This window comes from Equus przewalskii, chromosome 29 (assembly GCF_037783145.1).
Source record: "Equus przewalskii isolate Varuska chromosome 29, EquPr2, whole genome shotgun sequence".
Classification (NCBI taxonomy): Eukaryota; Metazoa; Chordata; class Mammalia; order Perissodactyla; family Equidae; genus Equus; species Equus przewalskii.
Window position 1 is genome coordinate 7,921,966 of NC_091859.1, and position 25,145 is coordinate 7,947,110.

The 25,145-nt window shown below is 36.8% G+C and overlaps 1 protein-coding gene across 11 annotated transcripts in view; it reads right to left on the minus strand.

The window, feature by feature from the left end:
* The window catches only part of PPP1R12A (protein phosphatase 1 regulatory subunit 12A), a 152,293-nt gene that overhangs the window by 82,960 nt on the left and 44,188 nt on the right, over window positions 1-25,145 (minus strand). For all 11 annotated transcript variants that reach the window (XR_011534517.1, XM_070599389.1, XM_070599383.1 and 8 more), the window contains exon 2: window positions 21,333-21,463. Coding sequence is in view for 10 of the 11 variants with exons in the window: in XM_070599389.1 (XP_070455490.1) it covers window positions 21,333-21,463 (131 nt within the window). In the remaining variant the exon portion in view is untranslated. The remainder of the gene's footprint in view (window positions 1-21,332; window positions 21,464-25,145) is intronic.

Here is a 25,145-nt window from a genome sequence, read left to right on the forward strand (position 1 = left end):
CTTTGCTAAGATATTAGAAATCATTCACAGCATAGAAGACTGAGAAAAAAAGGAATACTTCAGTATAGCTGCAGTGCTTGCAGCAGAGGGAGCTGTATGGGAAGCACAGTCTCAAGGAAATACCAAGTCAAAAGCCAAATACAGACAATCCAAAATTTATGTAAACAGGAAGGATATTAAGAGAAACTAACAAGAGTAAAGCTTCAAAACTGCTGGCAGGAAGCAGGGCCTGGAGCAATCCCTGAGCCAAAAGTTTAGGTATATATATACATGCATGCCTACAATTCACAAACCTCTCCTACACCCCAGAACCATCATTTGTAAACATAAATACTAAAAAACACATATATATAAAAAACAAAGTGGGGCCGGCTCCGTGGCCGAGTGGTTAAGTTCGCACGCTCCGCTGCGGTGGCCCAGGGTTCGGATCCTGGGCAGGGACATGGCACCGCTCATCAGGCCACCTTGAGGCGGCGGACCACATCCCACAACTGGAAGGACCTGCAACTAGGATATACAACTGTGTAGAGGAGGGGTTTGGGGAGATAAAGCAGAAAAGAAAAAAAAAAAGATTGGCAACAGTTGTCAGCCCAGATGCCAATCTTTAAAAAAAAAAACAAAAAAAACAAAGTAAAATCCCATGAGATTAATTCTTATCTACCATGAATAATCTCAAAAAGCTGTTCAAAGGTTAGTTGGGTGAAAAAAACATACTCGTTTAAGTTCCGCACATTCTGGGTTCAGCTCCCACCTCTGCCTCTTGACAGCTGTGTGACATTCATTAACTTAAATCATTTAAAGCCTAGTTTATAGATAACTTACAGGGCTGTGTGAAGTTTAGATGCGTTAATGTCTAAAAATAAAATTCTATCTGTTACCACATTATGCAAAATCATCACATTTAGAAAGCAATGTTTAAGATAATGTGAAACAAAATATAGGCTTCCTGGAATACCAGAAATTCACTTTGAGGGACCCTGGAGATACTGAAAATAGATGGCTAGATTTCCTTCAGAACAAAAAAAGCTGGGTTATTATAAGCAGCTCACGTGACTGCTAATTAGGAAAAATTACCATATTTATTTTAAGATTTCTTGGAAAGAAAAAAACTAAAGATATCACACAGGAGTCCCAAAATGAAAGTCATAGATTGGGCAATTTCTCAGGCAACTTTTTTGAATGCTTCAGGGGTTTTTTTTTTTAAAAAAAAAGTAGGCTTTTCTTTTCTTAACAATGGTTAATAATTTCCTCAAGCAATACAGAGGAGGTCAAAATAGGAGATGCTACCTAGTAAATGACGAAATTCTTTATAACCTATAGAAGTAAAAAATGGTAATGTGCCAGGTTGATTGAGATTTATAATAATCCAGCAGCTTTGAGTCAATAAACAATTTTGGATAAATAAATTAATAGACCTCGAAATCAAGACCTGATCCAAACGGATTTTTACAAAATTATTTAAAAATTTAACACAAGGTATAAAGTTGTTTACCAAGTTACTGGTCGTAACTTGGGTATGGTATATTAGATAACTGTGCAGGATTCTATCTGTGTAAGAATTACTCAGTGTTAACTAAATTTGAAAGAAACTTTGACAGCATCTATGAATTTATCTTGGATTCTGAGTTTTGTTAAAAATCAAACCACAGAGAAGTTGTTTGAGAAAGGGAAATAGTTCACTTAAAATTTTTCATCTTTTAATTAAAATTTGGTCTTTCAATTAGAAGCTAATGAGAACATAGTGATCTAAGAGAAAGGAAAAAATAACTTCAGCAGGAAAATTTAATGTATATTGATTTTCTTATTTACTGTAGGAAAACTAGTATTAAGAAGTCATTTTACCATATTGCACGAACAACTTTTTCTGGTTTTCTTTTTCTTTTTTCTCCCCCTAGGTCCTGAAAAGAAACTCAAAAACCAACTTCTGCAGTACAGTTAACCTGCCCAAGGGATATGTATTAGGCTGAATAACAATAACTTCCCATAGAACTGAACAGTTCCTTTTTACAGAGCTCTATTATTGTTATTTGGGACTGATGGACTGTCAGTCTTTCCTTTCAGAAACAGAAATGCTAATCAGGCCTTCAGTGTGATGGGACTGGGGACTCCCACTTCTATGCTCTGCTTAGGCCCATGTGCACAATGGTTTTGCTGAATCTTGTTTTTGTAGGTCCGTCTGGAGATGCGGCCTGAAGGAAACTCTGGCAATTGAGACAATATCGTTCTAACCCAGCTCCTTGTACTACACTGTTCACCAAACAGCTTTAGCATATAAAACTTGGATCAGTGAATCCTTCTTTACTTGCTGCTATTTCTGGGCAAAAGTCCAGTTTAAGGAGGCAAAGAGAACATACGCACACTTCAGCTGGGGAAAAAAAAAGAAGTCATTTTAACCAATACATGAATTTTTCATGTATTCAATACATGAATTTTTAAAAATCAGAAAGTCAGTGACTGAAGCCTTAGAAAAAGAAGGAAATTCTACCACAGAGATGAACCTCAAGGCCATTATACTAAGCAAAAGAAGCAGTCACAAAAGGACAAATACTTATGATCCTGCTTATAAGGACCTAAAGCTGTCAAAATGACAGAAACAGAAAATAGAAAGGTAGTTACCAAAGGCTGGGGGGAAAGGGGAGGGGAAATTAGTGTTTAGTGGGTAGAGTTTCAATCTTGCAAGATGAAAAATTCTAGAGATTTGTCTACAACAATGTGAATATATTTAACACTGCTGAACTTACACTTAAAGATGGTTCAGATGGTAAATTTACTATTATGAGTTTTTACCATAATAACAAATATTTTTAAAAATCAGAAAGTCAGCAGAATACCACCAAAATAGCTGTTTCTTGAAAATCCAAATGAATCATTCAAAGCCATCCAATGAGACAGAAATTATGAAAATGAAGCTACCTTAGCTTTTCAAAGGTGGGTAGGTAGAACATTACACTATTAACTTCATTAAATAAAAGCCATATTCTTTCGGAAGTCTCTGAGCAACAAAAATTAGAAAATAGGGACCGGCCCCATGGCCGAGTGGTTAAGGTCGTGCGCTCTGCTTCAGCGGCCCAGGGTTTCACCAGTTCGGATCCTAGGTGCTGACATGGTGCCGCTCGTCAGGCCATGCTGAGGTGGCGTCCCACATGCCGCAACTAGAGGGACCCACAACTAAAATATACAACTATGTACCGGGGAGATTTGGGGAGATAAAGCAGAAAAAAAAGAAGACTGGCAACAGTTGTTAGCTCAGGTGCCAATCTTTAAAAAAAAAATTATAAAATAAGTGTAAATAATCTTATGTGTCTTCAGGGGGAATACACTTTGCTATTTCATTTTTAAAAATTATTTTATTGAGGTCATAACAGCTTATACTGTGAAATTTCAGTTGTACATTATTATTTGCCAGTCACCATATCTATGTGCCCCTTTACCCCTTATGCCCTACTCCCCAGCCCACTCCCCTTCTGGTAACCACTAATCTGTTCTCTTTGTCCATGGGTTAGTTTATCTTATACATATGAGTGAAATCATGCCGTGTCTTTTTCTGGTTTATTTCACTTAACATAATACCATTAAGGTCCATCCATGTTGTTGCAAATGAAACCATTTTGTCTTTTTTATGGCTGAGTAGTATTCCAATGTATATAAATACCACATCTTTTTTATCTACTCATCAGTCAACGGTTCTTGGGTTGCTTCCAGGTCTTGGTTACAGTGAATAATGCTGCAATGAACATAGGGGTGCATAAATCTCTTTGAACTGTTGATTTCCAGTTCTTTGGATAAATACCCAGTAGTGGGATAGCTGGGTCATATCGTATGTCTACTTTAAATTTTTTGAGAAATCTCCATAATGTTTTGGCTATAGTGGCTGCACCAGTTTGCATTCCCACCAGCAGTGTACGAGAGTTTCCTTTTCTCTCCGTCCTCTCCAACATTTATTTTTGGTCTTGCTAATTACAGCCATTCTAACAGGTGTAAGGTGGTATCTCCTTGCAGTTTTGATTTGCATTTCCCTGATGATTAGTGATGTTTAACATCTTTTCATGTGTTTGTTGACCATCTGTATATCTTCTTTGGAAAAATGTCTGTTTAGATGCTCTGACCATTTTCTGATCAGGGTGTTTTTCTGTTGTTGAGTTGTATGAGTTCTTTATATATTTTGGAGATTAACCCTTGTTGGATATATGATTTGCAAACATTTTATCCCAGTTGGTAGGTTGTCTTCATTTTGATCCTGGTTTCCTTTGTCTTGCAGAAACTCTTTAGTCTGATGTACTCTCATTTGTTTATTTTTTTCTTTTGTTTCCCTTGCCCGAGTAGACACAGTATTTGAAAAGATGGTTCTAGGACTGATATCAAAGAGTGTGCTGCCTATATTTTCTTCTAGAGTTTATGGTTTCACGTCTTAACTTCAAGTCATCAATCCATTTCGAGTTAATTTTTATGTATGGTGTAAGATAATGGTCTACTTTCACTGTTCTGCACGTGGCTGTCCAGGTTTCCCAATACCATTTATTGAAGAGACTTTCCTTTCTCCATCGTATATCCTTGGCACCTTTGTCGAAGATTAGCTGTCCGCAGATGTGTGGTTTTATTTCTGGGCTTTCAATTCTGTTCCACTTGTTTCTGTGTCTGTTTTTGTGCCAGCACCATGCTGTTTTCATTACTATAGCTTTGTAGTCTATTTTGAAGTCAGGGATTTTGATGCCTCCAGCTTTGTTCTTTTTTTTTCAGGATTGCTTTAGCTATTTGGGGACTTTTGTAGCCTCATATGAATTTTAGGATTCGTTGTACTATTTCTGTGAAGAATGTCACTGGGATTCTCATTGGGACTGCATTGTACTTGCAGGTTGCTTTAGGTAATATGGACATTTTAACTATGTTTATTCGTCCAATCCATATGCATGGAATCCACATGCACATCCATTTCTTTACATCATCTTCAATTTCTTTCAGTAATGTCTTATAGTTTTCAGTGTAGAGGTCTTTCATCTCCTTGGTTAAATTTATTCATAGATATTTTATTCTGTTTGTTGCACTTGTAATTGGTTTGTATTCTCAAGTTCTCTTCCTGTTAGTTCATTATTAGAGTATAGAAATGCAACTGATTTTTCTAAGTTGATTTTGTACCCTGCAACTTTGCTGTAGTTGTTAATTATTTTTAATAGTCTTCTGATGGATTCTTTAGGGTTTCTATATACAGAATCACGTCATCTGCAAACCCCAAGTGTTTCGCTTCCTCCTTGCCTATGTGGACACCTTTTATTTCTTTTCCTTGCCTCATAGCTCTCGCCAAAACCTCCAGTACTATGTTGAATAAGACTGGCGAGAGAAGGCACCTGTCTTCTTCCTGTTCTCAGAAGGATGGCTTTCAGTTTTGCCATGCTGAGTATGTTGAGATACTTTCCTTCTATACCTATTTTATTGAGAGTTTTTATCATAAACAGATGTTGGATCTTGTCAAGTGCCTTCTCTGCATCTATTGAGATGATCATGTGGTTTTTATTCCTCATTTTGTTAATGTGGTGTATCACATTGATTGATTTGTGATTGCTGAACCATCCCTGTGTACCTGGTATAAATCCCACTTGATCATGGTGTATGATCCTTTTAATGTATTTCTGTATTTGGTTTGCCAATATTTTGTTGAGGATTTTTGCATCTATGTTCATAAGCAATATTGGCCTATAATTTTCCTTCTTTGCATCGTCCTTTCTGGCTTTGAGATCAGGCTGATGTTGGCCTTGTAGAATGAGTTAGGAAGTGTTCTGTCTTCTTCAAATTTTTGGAATAGTTTGAGAAGGATAGGTATTAAATCTTTTTTGAATGTTTGGTAGAATTCTCCAAAGAAGCCATCTGGTCGTGGACTTTTATTTTGGGGGAGGTTTTTGATTACTGGTCCATTCTCTTTACTTGTGATAGGTCTATTCAAATTCTCTATTCCTCCTTGGTTCAGTTTTGGGAGGTTGTATGAGTCTAAGAATTTCTTCTAGATTGTCCAATTTGTTGGCATATAGCTTTTAGTAGTATTCTTTTATAATCCTTTGTATTTCTGTGGTATCCATTGTAGTTTCTCCTCTTTCACTTCTAATTTTATTTATTTGAGCCTTCCCTCTTTTTTTCTTAGTGAGTCTGGCCAAGGAATTGTAAACTTTATTTATCTTCTCAAAGAACCAGCTCTTAGCTTCTTTGATCCTTTCTACTGTTTTTTTGGTTGCAATTTCTTTTATTTCTCTTCTAATTTTTATTATTTCCCTCCTTCTGCTGACTTTGGGCTTTGTTTTTTTCTCCTATTTCTAGTTCTGTGAGGTGTAGTTTAAGATTGCCTATCTGAGATTTTTTCTGTTTGTTAAGGTGGGCCTGTATTGCCCACCTTAATTTCCATCTTAGGTCCACTTTTGCTGCACCTCATATGAATTGGTATGATGCATTTTCATTTTCATTTGTCTCCAGATATTTTTTGAATTCTCCTTTAATTTCTTCATTTGATTCATTGGTTGTTCAGTAGGATGCTGTTTAGTCTCCACATATTTGTCACTTTCCTAGCTTTTTTCTTGTGGTTTATTTCTAGTTTCATAATGTTGTGGTCAGAAAAGACGTTTGATATAATTTCAATCTTCTTAAATTTATTGAGGCTTGCCTTGTTTCCCAACATATGGTCTATCTTTGAGAACACTCCATGTGCACTTGAGAATAATGTATATTCTGCTGTTTTTTGATGGAGTGTTCTAAATACATATCTATTAAGTCCATCTAGTCTAGTCTTTCATTTAAATCCACTGTTTCCTTGTTGGCTTCTGTCTGGATGATCTATCCATTGCTGTGAGTGGGGCGCTGAGATCCCCTACTATTATTGTGTTGCTGTTAATTTTTCCTTTTAGGTCTGTTAACAGTTGATTTATGGACTCTGGTGCTCCTGTGTTAGGTGCATATATATTTATAAGTGTTATGTCTTCTTGGTGGAGTGTCCCTTTATCATTACATACCGCCTTGTCTCTCATTGCCTTTTTTATCTTGAAGTCTACTTTGTCTGATAAAAGTATGGCAACATCTGCTTTCTTTTGTTTCCCATTAGCTTGGAGTATCTACTTCCACCCCTTCACTCTGAGCCTGTGTTTGTCTTTAGAGCTGAGATGTGTCTCCAGGAGGCAGCATATTGTTGGATGTTGCCTTTTAATCCATCAGCCAGTCTGTGTCTTTTAATTGGAGAATTTGATCCATTTAGCTTTAGAATGATTATTTATATATGAGAGCTTAATACTGGCATTGTATCACTTGTTTTCCCATTGTTTTGTATTTCCCTTGTTTCTCGTTCCATGTATTTTGGACTGCCAATTCACTTTGGTGGTTCTCTATGATGCTTTTTCTCTTTATCATTTGTGTCTCTGTTCTGATTTCCTGTTTTAATGGTTACTGTGAGGTTTGTCTACAAGATCTCACAGATGAGACAGTCCATTTTCTGATAGTCTCTTCTTCCCTTAGTCTAAGCAGGTTCTATCACTTTCCTCTTCCCCGTATAAGTTATTGTTGTCACAACTTCTTCTGTTTTGTGTTGTTTGTACTTAAAATGAAGTGATTATAGTTATTTTTGATGCTTTCCTTCCCTTTATCTTTAATGTTATAATTAAATGTTAGCTAACCTGTTCTGAAAGAGAACTGCAGTTTTCTGATTTTGTCTGCTTATTTCACTTCTTGCTCAAGGCTTTGTAAACCCTTTCTTTCTTTTTATTTTATTTTTTTCAGATATAAGGGCTTCCTTGATCATTTCTGGTTTGGGAGGGGGGTCTTATGGTGATGAACTCCCTCATCTTTTGTTTATCTGGGAAAGTTTTTATTTCTCCATTGTATCTGAAGGATAGTTTTGCTGGATAGAGTATTCTTGGCTGAGAGTTTTTGTCTTTCAGTAGTTTGAATATATTATTCCACACTCTCCTAGCCTGTAAGGTTTCTACTGAGAAATCCACTGAAAGTTTGATGGGGGTTCCTTTGTAGATTATTTTCTTCTGCCTTGCTGCCCTTATTATTTTTTCTTTGCCAGTTTTACTAACTATATGCTTTAGAGAAGGTCTTTTTACATTGATGTAATTAGGAGTTCTACTGGCTTCATTTACATGTAATTTCAGCTCCTTCCCCAGGTTTGGGAAGTTCTCAGCTATTATTTCCTTGAAGAAGCTCTCCGCTCCTTTCTCCCTCTCTTCTCACTCTAGAATACCTGTAATCCATATGTTGCATTTCCTAATTGAGTCAGATATTTCTGGGAGAATTTCTTCATTTTCAGTCTTAAAAACACTCTGCCACCTGTTGCTTTTCTATATTTTACTCCTCTAAATTACTATTTCTGTCCTCCATAATATTAGCTCTGTTTTTTAAGGATTCCAGATTTTCTTTTTATCTCATTCATTGTGTTTTTCATCTCCACCACTTCTGACTGGTTTTTGTTTAAATAGTTCTAATTTCTTTTGTGAAGAATTCCCTCTGCTCATTAATTTTATCCCTGGGTTTACTGAACTGTCCTTCTGAGTTTTCCTGTAACTCACTGAGTTTTTTTATGATAACTACTTTGAATTCTCTGTCATTTAGTTCGTAAGTTTCTGGGACTTCAGGATTTGTTCCTGTGTACTTGTCATTTTCATTCTGGCCTGGAGTGTCAATATATTTCTTCATGCTATTTAATGGGGTGGACTTTTGCCATCACATAGTGGCAGGATCTGATCACAGATTCCATCTGCCACCACTGGGGTGAGCGGTAGGCCAGGAGCTGGGTTGAGAGGGCTCTTTGCATGTGGCCACTGCTGCTTTTCAGACGTAGGCACAGGCGCTCTGGTGGGGATCCCCTGCCCTGACCGACTGGCTGAGCTGATGCTCCAGGTGGGATGGGGGAAGGCAGCACCTTCTTCCCTGCCCCCCACTTCTACTGTGCCCTTACTGGCTGCCTGCCTGGGCTGTTCAGCTTGGTGAGGGAGCGGTTGCTTAGCCACCTCAGTGTGGAGTGTTCCTGTGGGCTGGGAGGCAACTCCGAAAGTGAGTGTTCCCACAGAGGGCTGCCTTTTCCCCCTTCTTCTCTCAGACTTGAACACCAGACACCAAGTGAGGTACCATGCCCTAGATAGCTGCCACTAGGGGAGGGAGAGGAGATCCATTTACTTCCTTGCACTGCCTCCTGGGGGGCCCAGCACCCTTATCTTCAGACATATGGCTGTGTGAGTCTCTCAGATGTCTATTGTGCTGTGTGAATGTCCTCTGTTGGTTTGTGAATGTCCTTTTCATTGTATCTTAGGTGGGAGACAATAAGGGAAGAGCTCACTCTGCCATGATGCTGACGTTACTCGTGTTACTTCACTTTTGAAGTTCTATACTACAATGAAAAATAGCTGAAAATAGTCATAACTGTAAGAATCTAAACAAAAGTCCTGACCTGGTACCTTTGAAAGTTTCCTTCAAATTAACAGTTCTTTTCTTTCAGCACTTGACAAATATTGTGTCACTTCCTTCTGGCCTCCATGATTTCTGATGAGAAATCTGCTGTCATTCAATTTTCTCTCCCCATGGTGTAGTTTCATTCTCACTGCTTTCAAGATTTTTTTTTAAAGATTTTATTTTTTCCTTTTTCTCCCCAAAGCCCCCCCGGTACATAGTTGTGTATTCTTCGTTGTGGGTTCTTCTAGTTGTGGCATGTGGGACGCTGCCTCAGCGTGGTCTGATGAGCAGTGCCATGTCCGCGCCCAGGATTCGAACTAACGAAGCACTGGGCCGCCTGCAGCGGAGCGCGCGAACTTAACCACTCGGCCACGGGGCCAGCCCCTGCTTTCAAGATTTTTAATAGTTTTCAAAGGTTTGCATATGGCATGTCTTGGTGTTGACTGCTTTGGTTTATCTGTTGGAATTTGCTAAGCTTCTTGACTCTGCAGGTTTATATCTTTTGCCAGGTTTGCATAAGCTTTTAGCCATCATTTATCATTTCTTTAAATACTTTTCCAGTTATGCTCTCTTTCTCCTGTTCTTCTGTGACTCCAATACCTCTTTGTTATAGTCCCACAGGCCCTTGAGGCAGTTTTCATTTTATTTTAGTCCACCTTCTCTGTTGTTCAGACTTGGTAATTTGTATTGTACTATTTTTCAGTTCACTAATGCTTTCTTCTATTCCCTCCAATCTTCTGTTGAGTGTATGTTTAATTTTCATTTATTTTTGTTATCAAACTTTACAGTCCAAGTTCCCCACTTGGCCTCCAGTGACAGCACAGATGGGGCAGCTTCTTGTTACTACCTGCTGTCCACCAAGCCTTCACTGACACCTCCCTGGCTGAGAAGGGTATGAGTGCCTCACCACTACTCCCCATGTGGCCTCCAATGGCACCATGAGGGGAGGGCAGCAGGTCTCTTCACTGCTGGGTGGTGGTGAAAAGTATCCACTTTTCCCTATGCCTCTTCTGACACCACTCCAGCAGGCAAAAGTAAGAGCTCCTCCTTACTGCCAGGTAGGGTGGAAGTCCAGGCTTCCCACATGGTCTCCATCATAAGTGGGAGGAGGGCTAATTAACCATCTGATGAGGATGAATGTCTTGGCTGGCTCTGTATCTAGCCTAATCTGACATCACTACAGCAGGGGTGCTAGGATGCCTCATTACAGCCTGGTAAGGGTGGAAGTCTATGCTCCCTATGTGGCCTTTGCTGGTGAGGGCATGGGTAGGACCAAGGTTTCTCTCTATGGTGTTTGGCTGGAATAGAGTGTTTTTTGTTTTATAGTTTTCTGTCTTGCTAGGATGCCCTTCTCCTAGTATTTGGCTAAAGAGATTAGGCTTTTGTTGCAGTTTTTTGGTCTGTGCCCATTGGTGCTGGGTTATCAGCTTCTTCAGCTCCAATATGGGATATATGAGGCAAAAAGAAAAGCCAGGAAACTCACTCTTGGGTCATTCTTTGGGTCCTGAGATCCCTAACTGCTCTGCCACTTTCTGTCCACCTTTTAGAGTCTTCTTATGTTTTATATGTAATGTTCAGGGTTTTTAGCTGTACTCAGCAGGAAGAATAGGGAAAAGCATATCTAGTCTATCTGCTCAGAAGCAGAAATTCTCTTTCTCTCCCATTTTTAATTGTCAAGAAATTGCAAAGTTTATAACATTACCAATTTTAACGTTTTTAAAAATTTCAACTTGTCAGAACCCCACAGGCAGAAGTACTATTTTCGTATATAAATCATGTTATTATTCCAAATGTTAGTAGCCTTGACACTCTGCCAAACACTTTGCTTAATTTCTGACATCATGTTCCACAATTATGCTATAGATATAATTATTTGTGCCAATGGAAAAGACCAGACTAATACCTGAGAGAGAAATCCAATATATGTATTATAAACATAGTCAAAATATTCCTGGCTTCCTATTGCAACTCTTCCATTGGCATATCAAATGAGACCTACCTAAATCCACATTCCACTACACTCCCTCCTCTGCTTACCCCAATCTTGCCCTTTAGATCCCTTAATAAATTTAATGGCATCATTTTCCCAAGTACAAAGGTTAGAAAGGGAGGTAGAATAGCACAGGGACTAAAAGTACAGAACTGAAAACTTAGGCTGTCTAGGTTCAAATCCTAGTTTAGAGAAACACGTGTGATTTTTCTCTATGAGTCAGTCTCCTCATTTATAAAATAAGAATTATAATACAGGTCTACTGTTACTCATCCAAACCCAAACTTCAAAATTTTCATATTTTAGAAATATAATACGTAGATTATGTAATAATCCCACTGAGTCTAAGACAGTACTCAATAAGCAGACACATTAAGTTTTTTTGCAAAAAATAAATTTATAGTAAGACTAAAAATAGCCTCACATCAATTCAGGTCACGGTTACCAAATGAGGATACATCAAACTTGAAATTTATTCTGTTATTTTTCAGTTTTCAGGATTTAGAATTGTGCACATGGGCCAGTGGGGTGGTGGGAGCAGTATAGTTTCCTTTGATTGTTAGGATGACTGAAATTATGTATAGTTAAAGGACTTAGAGCAGTGACTACAACATAGCGAGGACTTGATAAATGCTACCTATCATCAGCATTATCGCTATCTTTATTTCTCTTTTCTTAACTACCCAGAGATCCAGTGAATCACACCAAACCTTATCAATTCTATTTTGCAAGTATCTTTCAGATCTGCCTCGCTTCCAATCTCACTGCCACTGCCCTAGCTCTCTTGTCCAACCTCCCTAATTTGTCAAGAATAGTCTTCCTAAAATACAGAGTGAAGAGCATCACAACCCTAAAAATGCATCACCCCTAAAGGTCAAACTTAGCTAAGCATACAAATTCCTCTACACTGCAGCCCCAGTTCACTTTCCCAGTCTTATCTGCTATTCTCTCCATATTCCTCTAATGCTTCTCTCTTGAAAAAACTATGGCTCCAAAGAAACCCTTTTATCCAATGCAATCAGGACCAGCATTTGCTTGGTTAACTAGAAAAGGTGATTAAAACAGAGATCATAAAACATAATACATATATGAAAATAAATAAGTACTATCACTTATTACTTAGTAATAAATAAGCAAAATATCTAAATAAGACATTTATTTCAACAGAAGAGATATTGTAGAATGTGTCGAATGACTAACACCATGCTGCCTTTCTTGCATAAATCATACCCATAACGGGTTGTGTAAGACTTCAGTCTTTAAAGTGAAGCAAAAACTTGAAGTCAACAGAAAAGCAATCCGAGTAATACAATCCTTCTAGATTTTTTTCTTTCAGTCTTTCAGTTGTTGCACTCCTATTTAATTAAACAGCAATTATATATTTAGTGCCTTGCCTTTGCTGAGTCTTTCTGAAGTATTTAACTTAGTTATAGCTAACATTTTCTTTTTTGTACACTTTTCACCAGTTTTGGGCTATCTAATTAAATTAGATAATCAGTAACAAGTTCAGCAGACATTAATGGGCTAGAACACAAACAACTAACTTTTGACAGGCTTCTAATTCAACTGGGAAACCGAAGTGAGTGAGCTTAGTACAAGTTGCCTATTAGCTGCAATGTTCAGTTTTAGCAACTTTATGGGAAACAGTCAATACGTTTTAACAAAGAAATGGTAAATATTAGTTAACATAGTGGAAGCTGGTTAAAAGAGCTTTGCCATATATTATTTCTCATTCATAAATAGCACAACTTTCCTCAGGCAGCTCCCAACTCCCAAAGGCAAAAACCCTGCTCATTGTTTAATATTTCTTTCTCTGATTTGCCTAAACAGAATTAATCACATCTTCCTCAGTGTTCCTTGTCCATCTCCTGATCCATTATTCTATCTAGTATTAGTTAATTAACTTCACGTGGGTCTATAAGCCTGAATACCAGGACTGTGTTGCAATCATTTTTATGTCTCATAATGCCTACCACTACTATAGGAGTCAGTTGTGATATAACGGAAAGAACATCAGAATTTGAGTCTTGAGAATGCGTCTCAGTTCTGAGACTGTGAAATAGAAATAACTGTGAACATTCCCACAAAGTTGTTAAACAAACTGAGTAAGAATGTGTAGGATAACATTATCTTTATAGTTTCAGGCAAATATACCTCATTATTATTATAGCAAGATTTAAGTAAGCATCTCAAATAAAATTTTATTATTTTCATAGGATCCTAGATTGAGTTTCCCCTTCTGAGACTTCTAATCAAAATATATGGTCTGCTTTAAACCAACAAAATATCATTTAAAACCAACAAAGTATCATTTCTGACAATGACACATAAATAAATATGTAAATAAAACCAAAATCCATGGATCTGCCAACTCTTCTTGGGGCTCAAATACCCAGATATCAAAGTAAATATGACAAATGACTACTTCACTCTCCTCTGCTCCGCTCATCTAGTTAAGGTTGTCCTTGTTCTAACACCAAATGACAATAAACCAGGAGAACCAAGAGCTTATCTTTTTTTCACTAAAAGTAGTAGCTAACATTTACTGAACACTAAATATGTGCCACATATTGTGCCCAGTGTCTTATACACATTATCTCACTTATCTTCAAAATAATCTTATAAAATAGAGACAAGTATTAAAATGTCTATTTTATAGATGAGGAAGCAGAGGCTCAGAGAAGCTGGTAATGTGTCCAAAGTTAACAGCAATTATTTGACAGAATGAAGATTTAAACAGATTTGTCTCTCATAGGCATTTCTCATAGGCGTGGTGGTGGAGTTTACATATTTCTTAAATTGGTAAGAATTCCTGATTCGTTTACCAAAAATAACATCATTACTGAATTCCAGAGACAGGAATCAGCAGGTGTAGACTATGAAACAAGATGTCTAGTCTGTTTAAAGCTAAGCAAGGGGACAAGTGTGACTGAAAGAGAGAGCCTGGAGAAGAGTGGAGGAAATGAAGTCAGAGAGGTGACAGGTGGCCAAACCACAGCCCTGCAGGCCAGCAGAACTCTGGCTTCCACCCCGAATGCCTTATGAACCCAATGGAGGACTCCGAATGAAAATGTGGTATTATCTCACTTGCAATATTTTAAAAGGATCATTCTGGCTGCTTCATGGAGATGGGGGAAGAGGATGGTTATAGATAGGATTATTGCAACTGCAATAATTCCAGTGAAAAACAACAGTGTCCAGTAGCAAGGAGAAATAAAAGAGGTGATGAAAAACAGTTAGATACTGGATATATTTTGAAGGATAAGCCAAGAGAAATCTGGAGGATTCTGTTGGATGTTTATGGAATAAAGGCCTATAAAGAAGAAAAGCCAAGCTATAAATAAGCCACGACAAATATTTTAAAGTTTTCATATTCTTAAATAGCTGATTCTTTAATGATCAAGTGACAAAGCTAATGAAACTTTTTCCAGGCTGTAAATGAAAACATGAAAAAGGCACTGAATTCACGTAATCATAGCAGCATTTTATAGTGATACGAAATCCTCAACAGCAGTGTCTTTAAAACTACTACGAACAAAAAGAAAAATATATTAAATATACTAATTAATGAATATTCCATTCTATGCACTATGAAACTACATAATGCTAGCCTAATACAGGGCTAATTTTCTCTATTATTTGAAAATTTTATGGCAAGCACTAAAGCAACTCAAGATTAAAGCATTCCTTAAACATATGTAGTGGAAGCCCACAGATGGTACTGAAAGGTGGTGACGAAATTAAAATACAAAAACAATATTAAAATAATAATCACATAAATAACCAAAACATTAATAAAACAAATTATTGTTGTATTTTTCAAATACAAAATATTTTTCACACAAACATAAAAATTCCCATGATTTGCAAGAATTCAAAAAAAAAAAAAAAAGATTCCAAGGCTAAAACTGTAGTTATTCAAATAAGTAACATTCATTGGTCAACCAAGAGAGAGAGGCTAAATAACTACAATGACATACTATACAATGGAGTACTAAATCTACAAAGAACAATTGAGAAATATCTCTATATTCCACTATATAGTGATCTCCAGGATAGACTGTTAAGTGAAAAAAGCAAAGTGGAGAAATACATGTATGATAGTCTACCATTTATCTACAAAGGGGAAGTAATTTTTATTTTAAATAATACTTATACTAAAAAACAAACTGGGATAGAATATAAAATTAAAAAATGGTTATCTATAGGGTGTGGGAGGAAATAGGGTGGTAGAGCAGAGATTGCTGTTAGAACTTGGTATTTTACATAAATTATAAAACAAAATTAAATTTTAAAAAGGCAAACTCTAAAAAATAAATAAAATTAAACAATGAACCTAATGGTATATCTAGATGGTAGCATAACCACACAGAAAAGAACTATTTCAAGTGACTTCAACACACAGTAAATTTGATGGTATATTCCAAGCGGGATACCTTAAGGACAAAAAGAAAGGTTCCTCCTCACCCCCACCAACAAAACAAAACACAAACTTCAAACTGCATTCAATAATCGTATTGGTGATGGCAGTGGTGGTGGTGGTACTGCTGTTATAAGCAGTCTAATGTATGTGTAATATATGATGAAACAAATTAGTAATTATGTGTTATTTTAATCTTATAGATCCTGGCAATGAAGTGAGAGAGAAAGGAAATACTATTGATACAAGACAGAAGAGGCTAAAGAAAAACACCTTGGTGCTGAAACTGAATTGGAAACAATGATCAATCTCGTAGCAATGAGCACTTCCAACACCCATTACAAAGAACAGGGCTCCTTGGAGAAACGGCAATTCCAGACCCAGGGCAGGAATGTAAAAGATGAGTCTTGAACATCTCGTAATACTAGAGAGCAAGGAAGATTTTAAAGATCACTTTATTTGGTCATGTCCCAGAGACTTAGAAGCTAACATGAAGAGACCCTTGATGACCAAAGATGATACAAGTTGATAATCAATAAGGATAGTTACTGCAATGAACGAACACATATCAAGTATGTTGTTTGTTTGTGTTTTTTTGAGGAAGATTAGCCCTGAGCTAATTGCTGCCAATCCTCCTCTTTTCACTGAGAAAGACTGGCCCTGAGCTAACATCCGTGCCCATCTTCCTCTACTTCATATGTGGGATACCTACCACAGCATGGCATGCCAAGCGGTGCCATGTCCACACCTGGGATCCGAACAGGCGAACGCTGGGCCGCCAAAGCGGAATGTGCACACTTAACCACTGTGCCACCAGGCCGGCCCCTACATCAAGTATGTTTAAATGCATGAGCTCCTAAAGTTACTTAGACCTCAAAACACCAATTAGCCTTTTTTGAAGGTAACTAGTGAACCAATTCTTTATTTTAAAAATTAGTATACAGAGGGAAAGAAAAAAGAATACATCTTGTCTTTCCTATAAAACTCGTACTAAGGGTAACCAAATAGTAAATACATGGAAGTTTCTTTCACCAAAATATTCCAGCTAATAAATGAAAAAGAATGACAAAATTAAAATGCTGCCACTGTACAGCTCGTATGTTTTCATCTAATTATTTCTTTAGTTAGAGGACTTGGTTTTCAATGCTTTGCACATAATAATTTCAATAAATAACTGAGTTACAGTTTTAGGTGAGAGAGCTACAACTAATGAATCACTATAGATTGGAACAATAAGTCGAATACATAGTTCCTTGGGCTCCATAATCAGCTGCCTTTTCTATTACGTCAAAAAGTCACACTATTCAGTTCTACTTATAATCCATAGCCCAATAACATCAACACTATAATTTTTAGGGAAGAATACCTTGATGTGACAGTGAGAATTTTATACTGCCTGTATTAGTTTGCTAGTGCTACCACAACAAAATATCATAGACTAAGTGGTTTAAACAATAGAAATTTATTTTCACATAGTTCTAGTGGTTAGAAGACTAAGATCAAGCTGTTGGCAGGTTTAGTTTCTTCTGAAGCCTCTCCTTTGGCTTGCAGATGGCCACCTTCTCAAAGTCCTCACATGGTCTTTTCTTTGTGTGTGTGTGCCCCTGGTGTCTCTTGTGTCAAAATTTCCTCTTCTTAAATGGACACCAGTAAGACTGGATTAGGATCCACCCTAAGGGCCTCATTTTAACTTAATCATCTCTTTAAAGACTCCACCTCTAAAGTCACATTCCAAGCCTATGGGATAGGGCTTCAATGTAGGAATTTTGTGCAGACACAATACAACCCACACGCTGCCAATTCAGCAGACCAAATGAAGAGAATGATGTTAAGGCATACATTTCATTACGTGATCCTAAGTTTTCCCTATGACTTCTACCTTATTCAAAGCAGGGAGAGGTTGAGGGTAATTATTTTGGTGAAAAGGTGAAATAATGGAGCCAGAATATGAAGAGCTATCACTCATCTATTCACTTGGCTTTTGCTGGGCTACAGATCAAACATGAATTTGTTAAATGCCTGGAAACTAAACTGAAACCTCACATTTTTTGCTCTACTATCTCCAATTGAGGTAAAAAATCAGGAACTCACTGTATCCTAATCATCCCCAAATCCTCAGAGGAAACTATCTGTGTTTCATTGTTTGTTTCACCTCTTACTTCAACAGGGATGAATTAGTACTGTCCTGTGCATAACGCAGTTGGTAAAGAAACATATAAACAAGTGATATGTCAAAGATGCTGATGAATCAGCCAGGAACATCAGAAAGGTTTCTGGAAGAAGTGACCCTTACACAAACTGCATCTTGAGAGTTTGGCAGGAGCTAGTCAAGTAAAGAAATGAGGCAAATGAACCACTATAAACAAAGACACATTGATAGGAACCAGAGGGAATGTGGGGGAGCTAAAAGCACCCCAGTATTAACCAGAGTGAAAATGTGGAAAGCAAGATGAGAAATAAGGGCTAGGAAGAAGCCATATCATTCCCATTTTATAAATAATATTAATCATAGAGGCTAAGCAGGGTTGACCAAGGACACAAAACTAGTGATTCACAATAAATTTAAGTCCAAATACTTCACTTAGCAGAGTGACCCAATTTTCCCACGTCATTCCTGGTTTATAACTGTTGTCTCTACATCACTATTAATGGGGCCTTCTTTTACTCCATAATGCTCTGATTTAGGGGGATATCTTCACCCTACCTCCTAAGCCACCATGCTGTATTTTTCTAGACTGAAGAAAACTAGGGTTTCATTAACTTCTCTTATTCATTAATGAAATTAATTGCTGAAAGAGATAATGCTGGTAAAAATAATCATGCATTTGGAAGGGTTTTGGGTATCATCACCTTAACAAATAACCCATTATATACTAGGGATAAACTGTCTTTTATAAAACATTGTCATTACAAGTCAATATGACCTCAATAAAACAATATTACAAAAACATACTGTCATTATTTAAGAAAAGAATCTCAGACGGCAGAAAGAGCAAAAAAAGGAAAAGTCGTCATTCTTCTAATTTTAATTTGGTTCAAAGAAACTATGGACTTAAACACTTCAGTTATACCAAAGCCACCAATTCAAACTGCCTAAAGAAAGACAGTTAGATCAGCAGAACTCTAGTCAACCTCTGCCAAAACAGGTCATTTTTGTTTCCACAAGTCCTCTGAAAAACATATTCCACGTTCTACCCTCCAAAAAAATAAAAAGTTGTAGTTACTCTACTGAAAATATTAAAACCTGTAGCAGATTGCTTATTATGGCTCCTCATACTTATTTACTGGCATGTAAAAAACTGAATATGCCAGGGGCTGGCCCCGTGGCCGACTGGTTGAGTTCACGCGCTCTGCTGCAGGCGGACCAGTGTTTCGTTGGTTCGGGTCCTGGGCGCGGACATGGCACTGCTCATCAAACCACGCTGAGGCAGCACCCCACATGCCGCAACTAGAAGGACCCACAAGGAAGAATATACAACTACGTACTGGGGGGCTTTGGGGAGAAAAAGGAAAAAATAAAATCTTTAAAAAAAACCCAAAAAACTGAATATGCCAGATACTTGCTTTTCCCAGCACAGACACGTGCAAAGGACCAAGCTCAGGCCAAGGGAAGTCCCTCAAGGGGGAATCTGCTGCAGTCAGACGGCTCTCCGTGAAGGCTCCCCTCCCTGACACACACACAGTATGGAGAACACACTTTCTACTCCCCACCTACTTCTTAATTTATTCTTGGGTGTGCATTTGTAAAAACACAATTCAGGAGTTATGGCAAGCATCTTGTGACCAGGAGGGGACGGGCTAAGAAAAAAGTCCATATTTGGGAAAGGTATAAAATGAAAAAGACTAAAAGACTCCAGGCCCTTAATGACATCATCAAGTAGCATAATAAAGCTGAATACCCTTCCTCTAAACTATGTTATTATCCTTTATAAAACATGCCTTTACTCTTTAGGTCATTTTAAATTTGGTATTATTACCTGCAGCTAAAATCAACCCAACTGACACAACGGGTTATCAATCAAGTCTATGTGAGGAAACTATTCAGGACAATTATTATCTTTTCAAACTCAGAAGCATAACAAAAAAAGGAAATATAAGGATTAAACATCTGAAGAAAGAAGTCAGGTTTTCATTTTCCCAGAAGAGATAAATGAGATAATGGTCAAAAGTCAATACATACTGAGTACGTTCTATGGGCCAGGGACTACGCTGATGAGTTACCTCAGTTAGCCCTCACAACAAACCTAGGAAATATTATGCTTATTCCACAGAGGAAAAAACTGAAGCTTACAAAAGTTAAACAACTTGCCCAAGATCAGATCCCTTGAGAGTGGTTGAGGAAGCCTTCATAAGCCACATCAGATGACTCCAGAGCCTAACTACCAAGTATTTAAGAACAGCTGAAGATAAATGCACATTAGCTATTTTTTCTATGAAGAAGAGATCTAAGATCTCTGTTGAGCATGAAAAGAACAGAAAGGAGTAAGGAACTTGAGAACCATGATTATAATTAGCAACAACCACTATTGTTTTGCAATGGCAAAACCAAATTTTTACACATAATGAAATCAAGGCCCAGAAAGAGAAAACAAATTACCAAAAGATGTAGTGCAGGTTAGTGTTAAAGTTAGTAATAAAACTGAAGTAACTCAGACCTTCCGATTTCCAGGCCAGAGCACTTTTCATTTCACCAAACACTGCCTCCCCCTTAAACTGATGTACTCTATCTCCAATACACAAGGGGGAAAAAAGTGAAATGTACAAAGAAATAAAACTATGAAGAGAGATTCACAGAGTAGAACTCCCACATTTAATATTTATTAGTTGATAAGTTTTGATGTGAGCAAATAGACAACAAAACTGTTTATGGTGTTAGATACATAGTATTGAGAAAAAAATAATTTACTGAAAAATTATTTTGTCAGGAAATCTATATCTCTGTTAAACGCTTAAAGAATCAGATTTTATGGGAAAGTACTCACCCATTAAAGGTAGTTAAGAATACACTGACTATTTCTCACTGAATTTTCTAAACAACATTTTTAGAAAACAGTCTTACTAAAAACAAGCATATAAATACAGTGACTAACTGAGAACTGTGTATCATATTCTCCTTACAGCAAAGTGACCTAATCCAGATTTATCGTTAATTTCCCCTAACAATTCATAATTACATAGGAATAGACTAGATTGCTAAATATTAACCTAAAATCATTTGACAATGCTCTACATGTACTCAAAAGTAAAGGAGACAGTGATGGAGAATGTGTACAAAGACTCATATCAATACAAAGTACCAAAAGCCAAAGGGTGCGGAGACAGAAAGAGGATCTCACACCGAGAAACTCAATATTTGGATTCCCAAGAACCACTTATTCTCTTTCCTGGGAAGAATAATTTTCATGAATTAAGGTAACATAAGAATTCACTCATTTATCTTTAACAGCAATTTCTATAAAATCTCAGGTCTCTAAAGCAGTGTTTGGATAAAAGTAGGCTTACTCTGCAATATCGAGATATCCACAGGAAGCAGCTGCATGTAGTGGTATCCAGCCTTCATTATCAGGTTGATTAATATTTGCTCCATTTTCTACCAGAAACTTCACCATATCAACATTGTCATCAATGCAAGCCTAAAAACAAAACAGAGAGCGTGATTAGAAAAAATTTGAATCAACATTCCCAATAATACATCAATAGAATTAAATTGCTACTTTGAAGCTTTTATAACATAAATATTCTCTGTAAATTAGTCTGTGCTATCTTGACCGTACTGCCATAAAAGAGGCCAATGATACCAACTAAATTGTGAAAGTCCTTGCTTACATATACATACAACAGTACTGTACGTGACTAGACTCCTTATGCCAACTCCATGAGGAAAACAAGTACATATTAAAACACAAACAATCAAAACATTATAATTAAGTACCAATAATATCCTCTATAGTAGTAGTTTCCAAAATGTGGTCTGTTGAGGAAAGTGGCATCCTTTCAGGGAGCTGACAGAGTCAAAACCATTTTCAAAATAATACTAAGATGGTATTTCCCCTCTGGACTGTGTTGACATGTGCACTTCAGGGTGCAAAAGCACTTGCAGTAAAACTGCTTGTGCCTTAGCACAAATCAAGGCGGTGGCAAAAAAACCCTCTACTGACAGTCATTGTATTCACCACTACATACTCACAATTTAAAAAAAAAAAGCTATCTTTACTTAGGAATGTCCTTGACAGAGCAGTAAAAACTATAAATTTTATTAAATTTTCACCTCTGAACACACAATCTTCTTACATTCTGTGGAACAAGATAGAAGTATGCATAAAGCATTTCTTCCGAGTACAGTGACTACCCCGAGGAAAAGCCCCTGTGCCACTGAGTCACAAGCTGAACTAGCCATTTTTTCACGGAATATCATTTTTACTTAAATGACAAACTATAGTTAGTCTAACTTGGATTTCTGGCAGAAATTTTCTTGAAAATGAACAAAGTAAGTCTGTCATTTCAAGAAAAACAACTAACAGTATTTGTTGCCAACTATAAATTCAAACTTTCAAGAGCAAATGAATTATTTCAATTAAAAATGGTGTCTATGTAACATGGATAAAGTATTACTATTTTAAAATGAATACTTGAAATCCTCAGTTTTAACCTCTAGTATTATAAATACTAACTCATACATACCACCCACAGAAACAAAAGCTCTGTGGGGTCCTTCAATAATGGTTAAGAGTATAAAGGGGTCCTGAGACAAAAAAAGTTTGAGAACCACAGCCTATTGTAAATAAGAAGGGAACTTTTATCAACGCTTACTTATAGTGCCAGGTAGTGTGATTGGTGCTTTATCTATTTTACTGATTTATATACATTATCCTCACAAAAAGCCTCATGAGAGCAGGAATTCTGCTGTATCCACAGCACCTTATACAGTTCTTGGCATGTGATAGGGGTTCAATAAATGAATGAATAAATGAGAAAGCTAAGATTCAAAGAGATTAAGTAGCTTGAATAAGCCACACAGGCAGGAAATCACAGAGCTAAGATTCCAACATACACGTTCAGATTCCAAAAAATAAGCTCTTTCCACAGATGTTCCTAGTTTATCAATGCATTTCTCACCTATTTGCCATCTCTGCAACACGGTATCATACACTGTAGGCACTTAATAAATGAAACCAATTTTCCTTTACCTATCACAAAAGCAAAAGAAAATGCTTTCAGTAGCATTCTCTTAGGGAGAAAAAACCCGACAAAGTCAGCGGCAAGAAAAGCACTAAAGACAAAGTATTTTACATCTAAAGTGGAAAAGCACTGATGGGGGAACCACAGCTTTTGGCTCTAGGCTTTCATTCTGGCTCTGCCACAAATTTTGTGGCCGTGGACAAGCAATTCAATCTTTTTGGACTTTGGTATCTTTATCTTTCAAGGCAAAGGAAGGAGCTGGTGGGTTATCTATCTCTAAAATTTCCTAACATGTTTAGCATTCTTACGTGTCCACGACGCCTGGAACAAGTTATAAGCAACCTGACGGCAAGGTCCCAAAGTGCCCAGAAAAGTACCTTACACATAGCAGATGGTAAATGAGTACGTAAGTACCATTTACATGGATTTTAAGTATACACCGCTGGGGAAAAGAACTGTGTTTTTCAAGCAGCAGTGGTTAAAGTAAGGGTAGGAGAGATTTGAAAACCACAGGTATCTAATAATAAAAGAAGAAAGGTCAAAATTCTATTATATTAGAAAGTAGTTTATAAAATGTTATTTGAAAATAGCTAAAGAATTACAGTGGCTTGAAATAATATTAGACCTATTTATAAGCTTAATCATTAATTTTCCTTGAGAAAAGATATTAAATTCTTTTCTCCTTTTCTCTCAACCTCTTTTAATTCCTATAGGCTCCAAAACAGTATTCTGATTTTTTTTATCATCAACATAAAAAATATAAAACTCAATAAATGTATCTAATACAAATATTGTTTTTTAAAAATGGAGAATAATGTCAAGCTAACAAGAAATGATTCTTTATAAAGGGATATGGGAAAATGCTCCAACATATTAAGTTTTAAAAAAAGGATGCAAAACAGTTTGCCTAATATGATTCCAATTTTACTAAAAAACATGTACTCAAAAAGACTGGAAGAATATATATTGAAGGTTAATAGTCATTATTGACGATTGTGAGACTATGAATAATTTTATTTTCTTTAAATTTTCCTTTATTTTCAAAATGTTTACAATGAATACGCAGTGTTTACATAAAAAGAAAATCTAAGACAAATCTTAAATGAAAAACATTAAATCTACTGCTAGCGTAAAGTGTAAAATTCACACAACTCCTTCAGAAAACCATTCGATACTATCTACTAAAGTTACATAGAATTGATAAATGAATGGGGTGGTGTGTACGTGTGTGTGGGGAAGATTCTATTCATGTAATAAATCCTATACATCAATGAAAAAAGAACATCAAACAAAAGAACTACTGCTACCTTCAACAACCTGGATGATCCTCACAGACATAGAGGTGAGTGAAAAAAGGCAGACACAAAGGATACATGCTGTAGGTTTCCAGGCAAAACTAATCTCTGGTGATAAGGCTCAGAATCATGGTTAAACTTCTGGGAAAATGATGGGAGAGGCCACGAGCAAGCTTTCTGGAGGACTGGTAATGTTCCCTATCTTTCCGATTTTTACATAGTTATATACATGTGTAAAAATTCATTGAATGGTACACTTAAAAGCTGTGTATTTTACTGTATGTTAATTATACCTAAATTAAAAAGCAAAAAAAGAAAAACTAGGCTACCATTTATTGAAACTCTACTACGTGTTACCTACAGTATAAGACACTTTATTTCTCTAAATTGTATATGTAAAAATATGCCTTCCTTTAATTTCTATCCTCTACCTCCTAAAGCTCCAAATGTCCAATGGAATCTCTCTTTTAACTGATAATCTTTCAATATTATGAAGACTTCCCGCCCCCAAGAATTCTCACATATTCTTTTTTAGGTTAAATAGTCCTAACTCCTTTAGCTACTCTTCGTATTATATATGCTAAACACTATATATGCCAAAGCCTTAGGAATACAGGGAAGGGAAACGGTTACATTACATAAGATAGGAGGCTAGTCCATAAATAACAATGATCATATAAGGACATGATAGCAGTGGGTAGAAAGTTCTAAAATACCACTGGAGACATAAAGGGATCTTCTTGTGCCTAAGATAGCCCAAGACTACATAACATTTGTTCATCTAGCAAGTCAAATAGAAGGAACTTCACTGAGCAAATGCACTGTGATTAAAAAATGCATG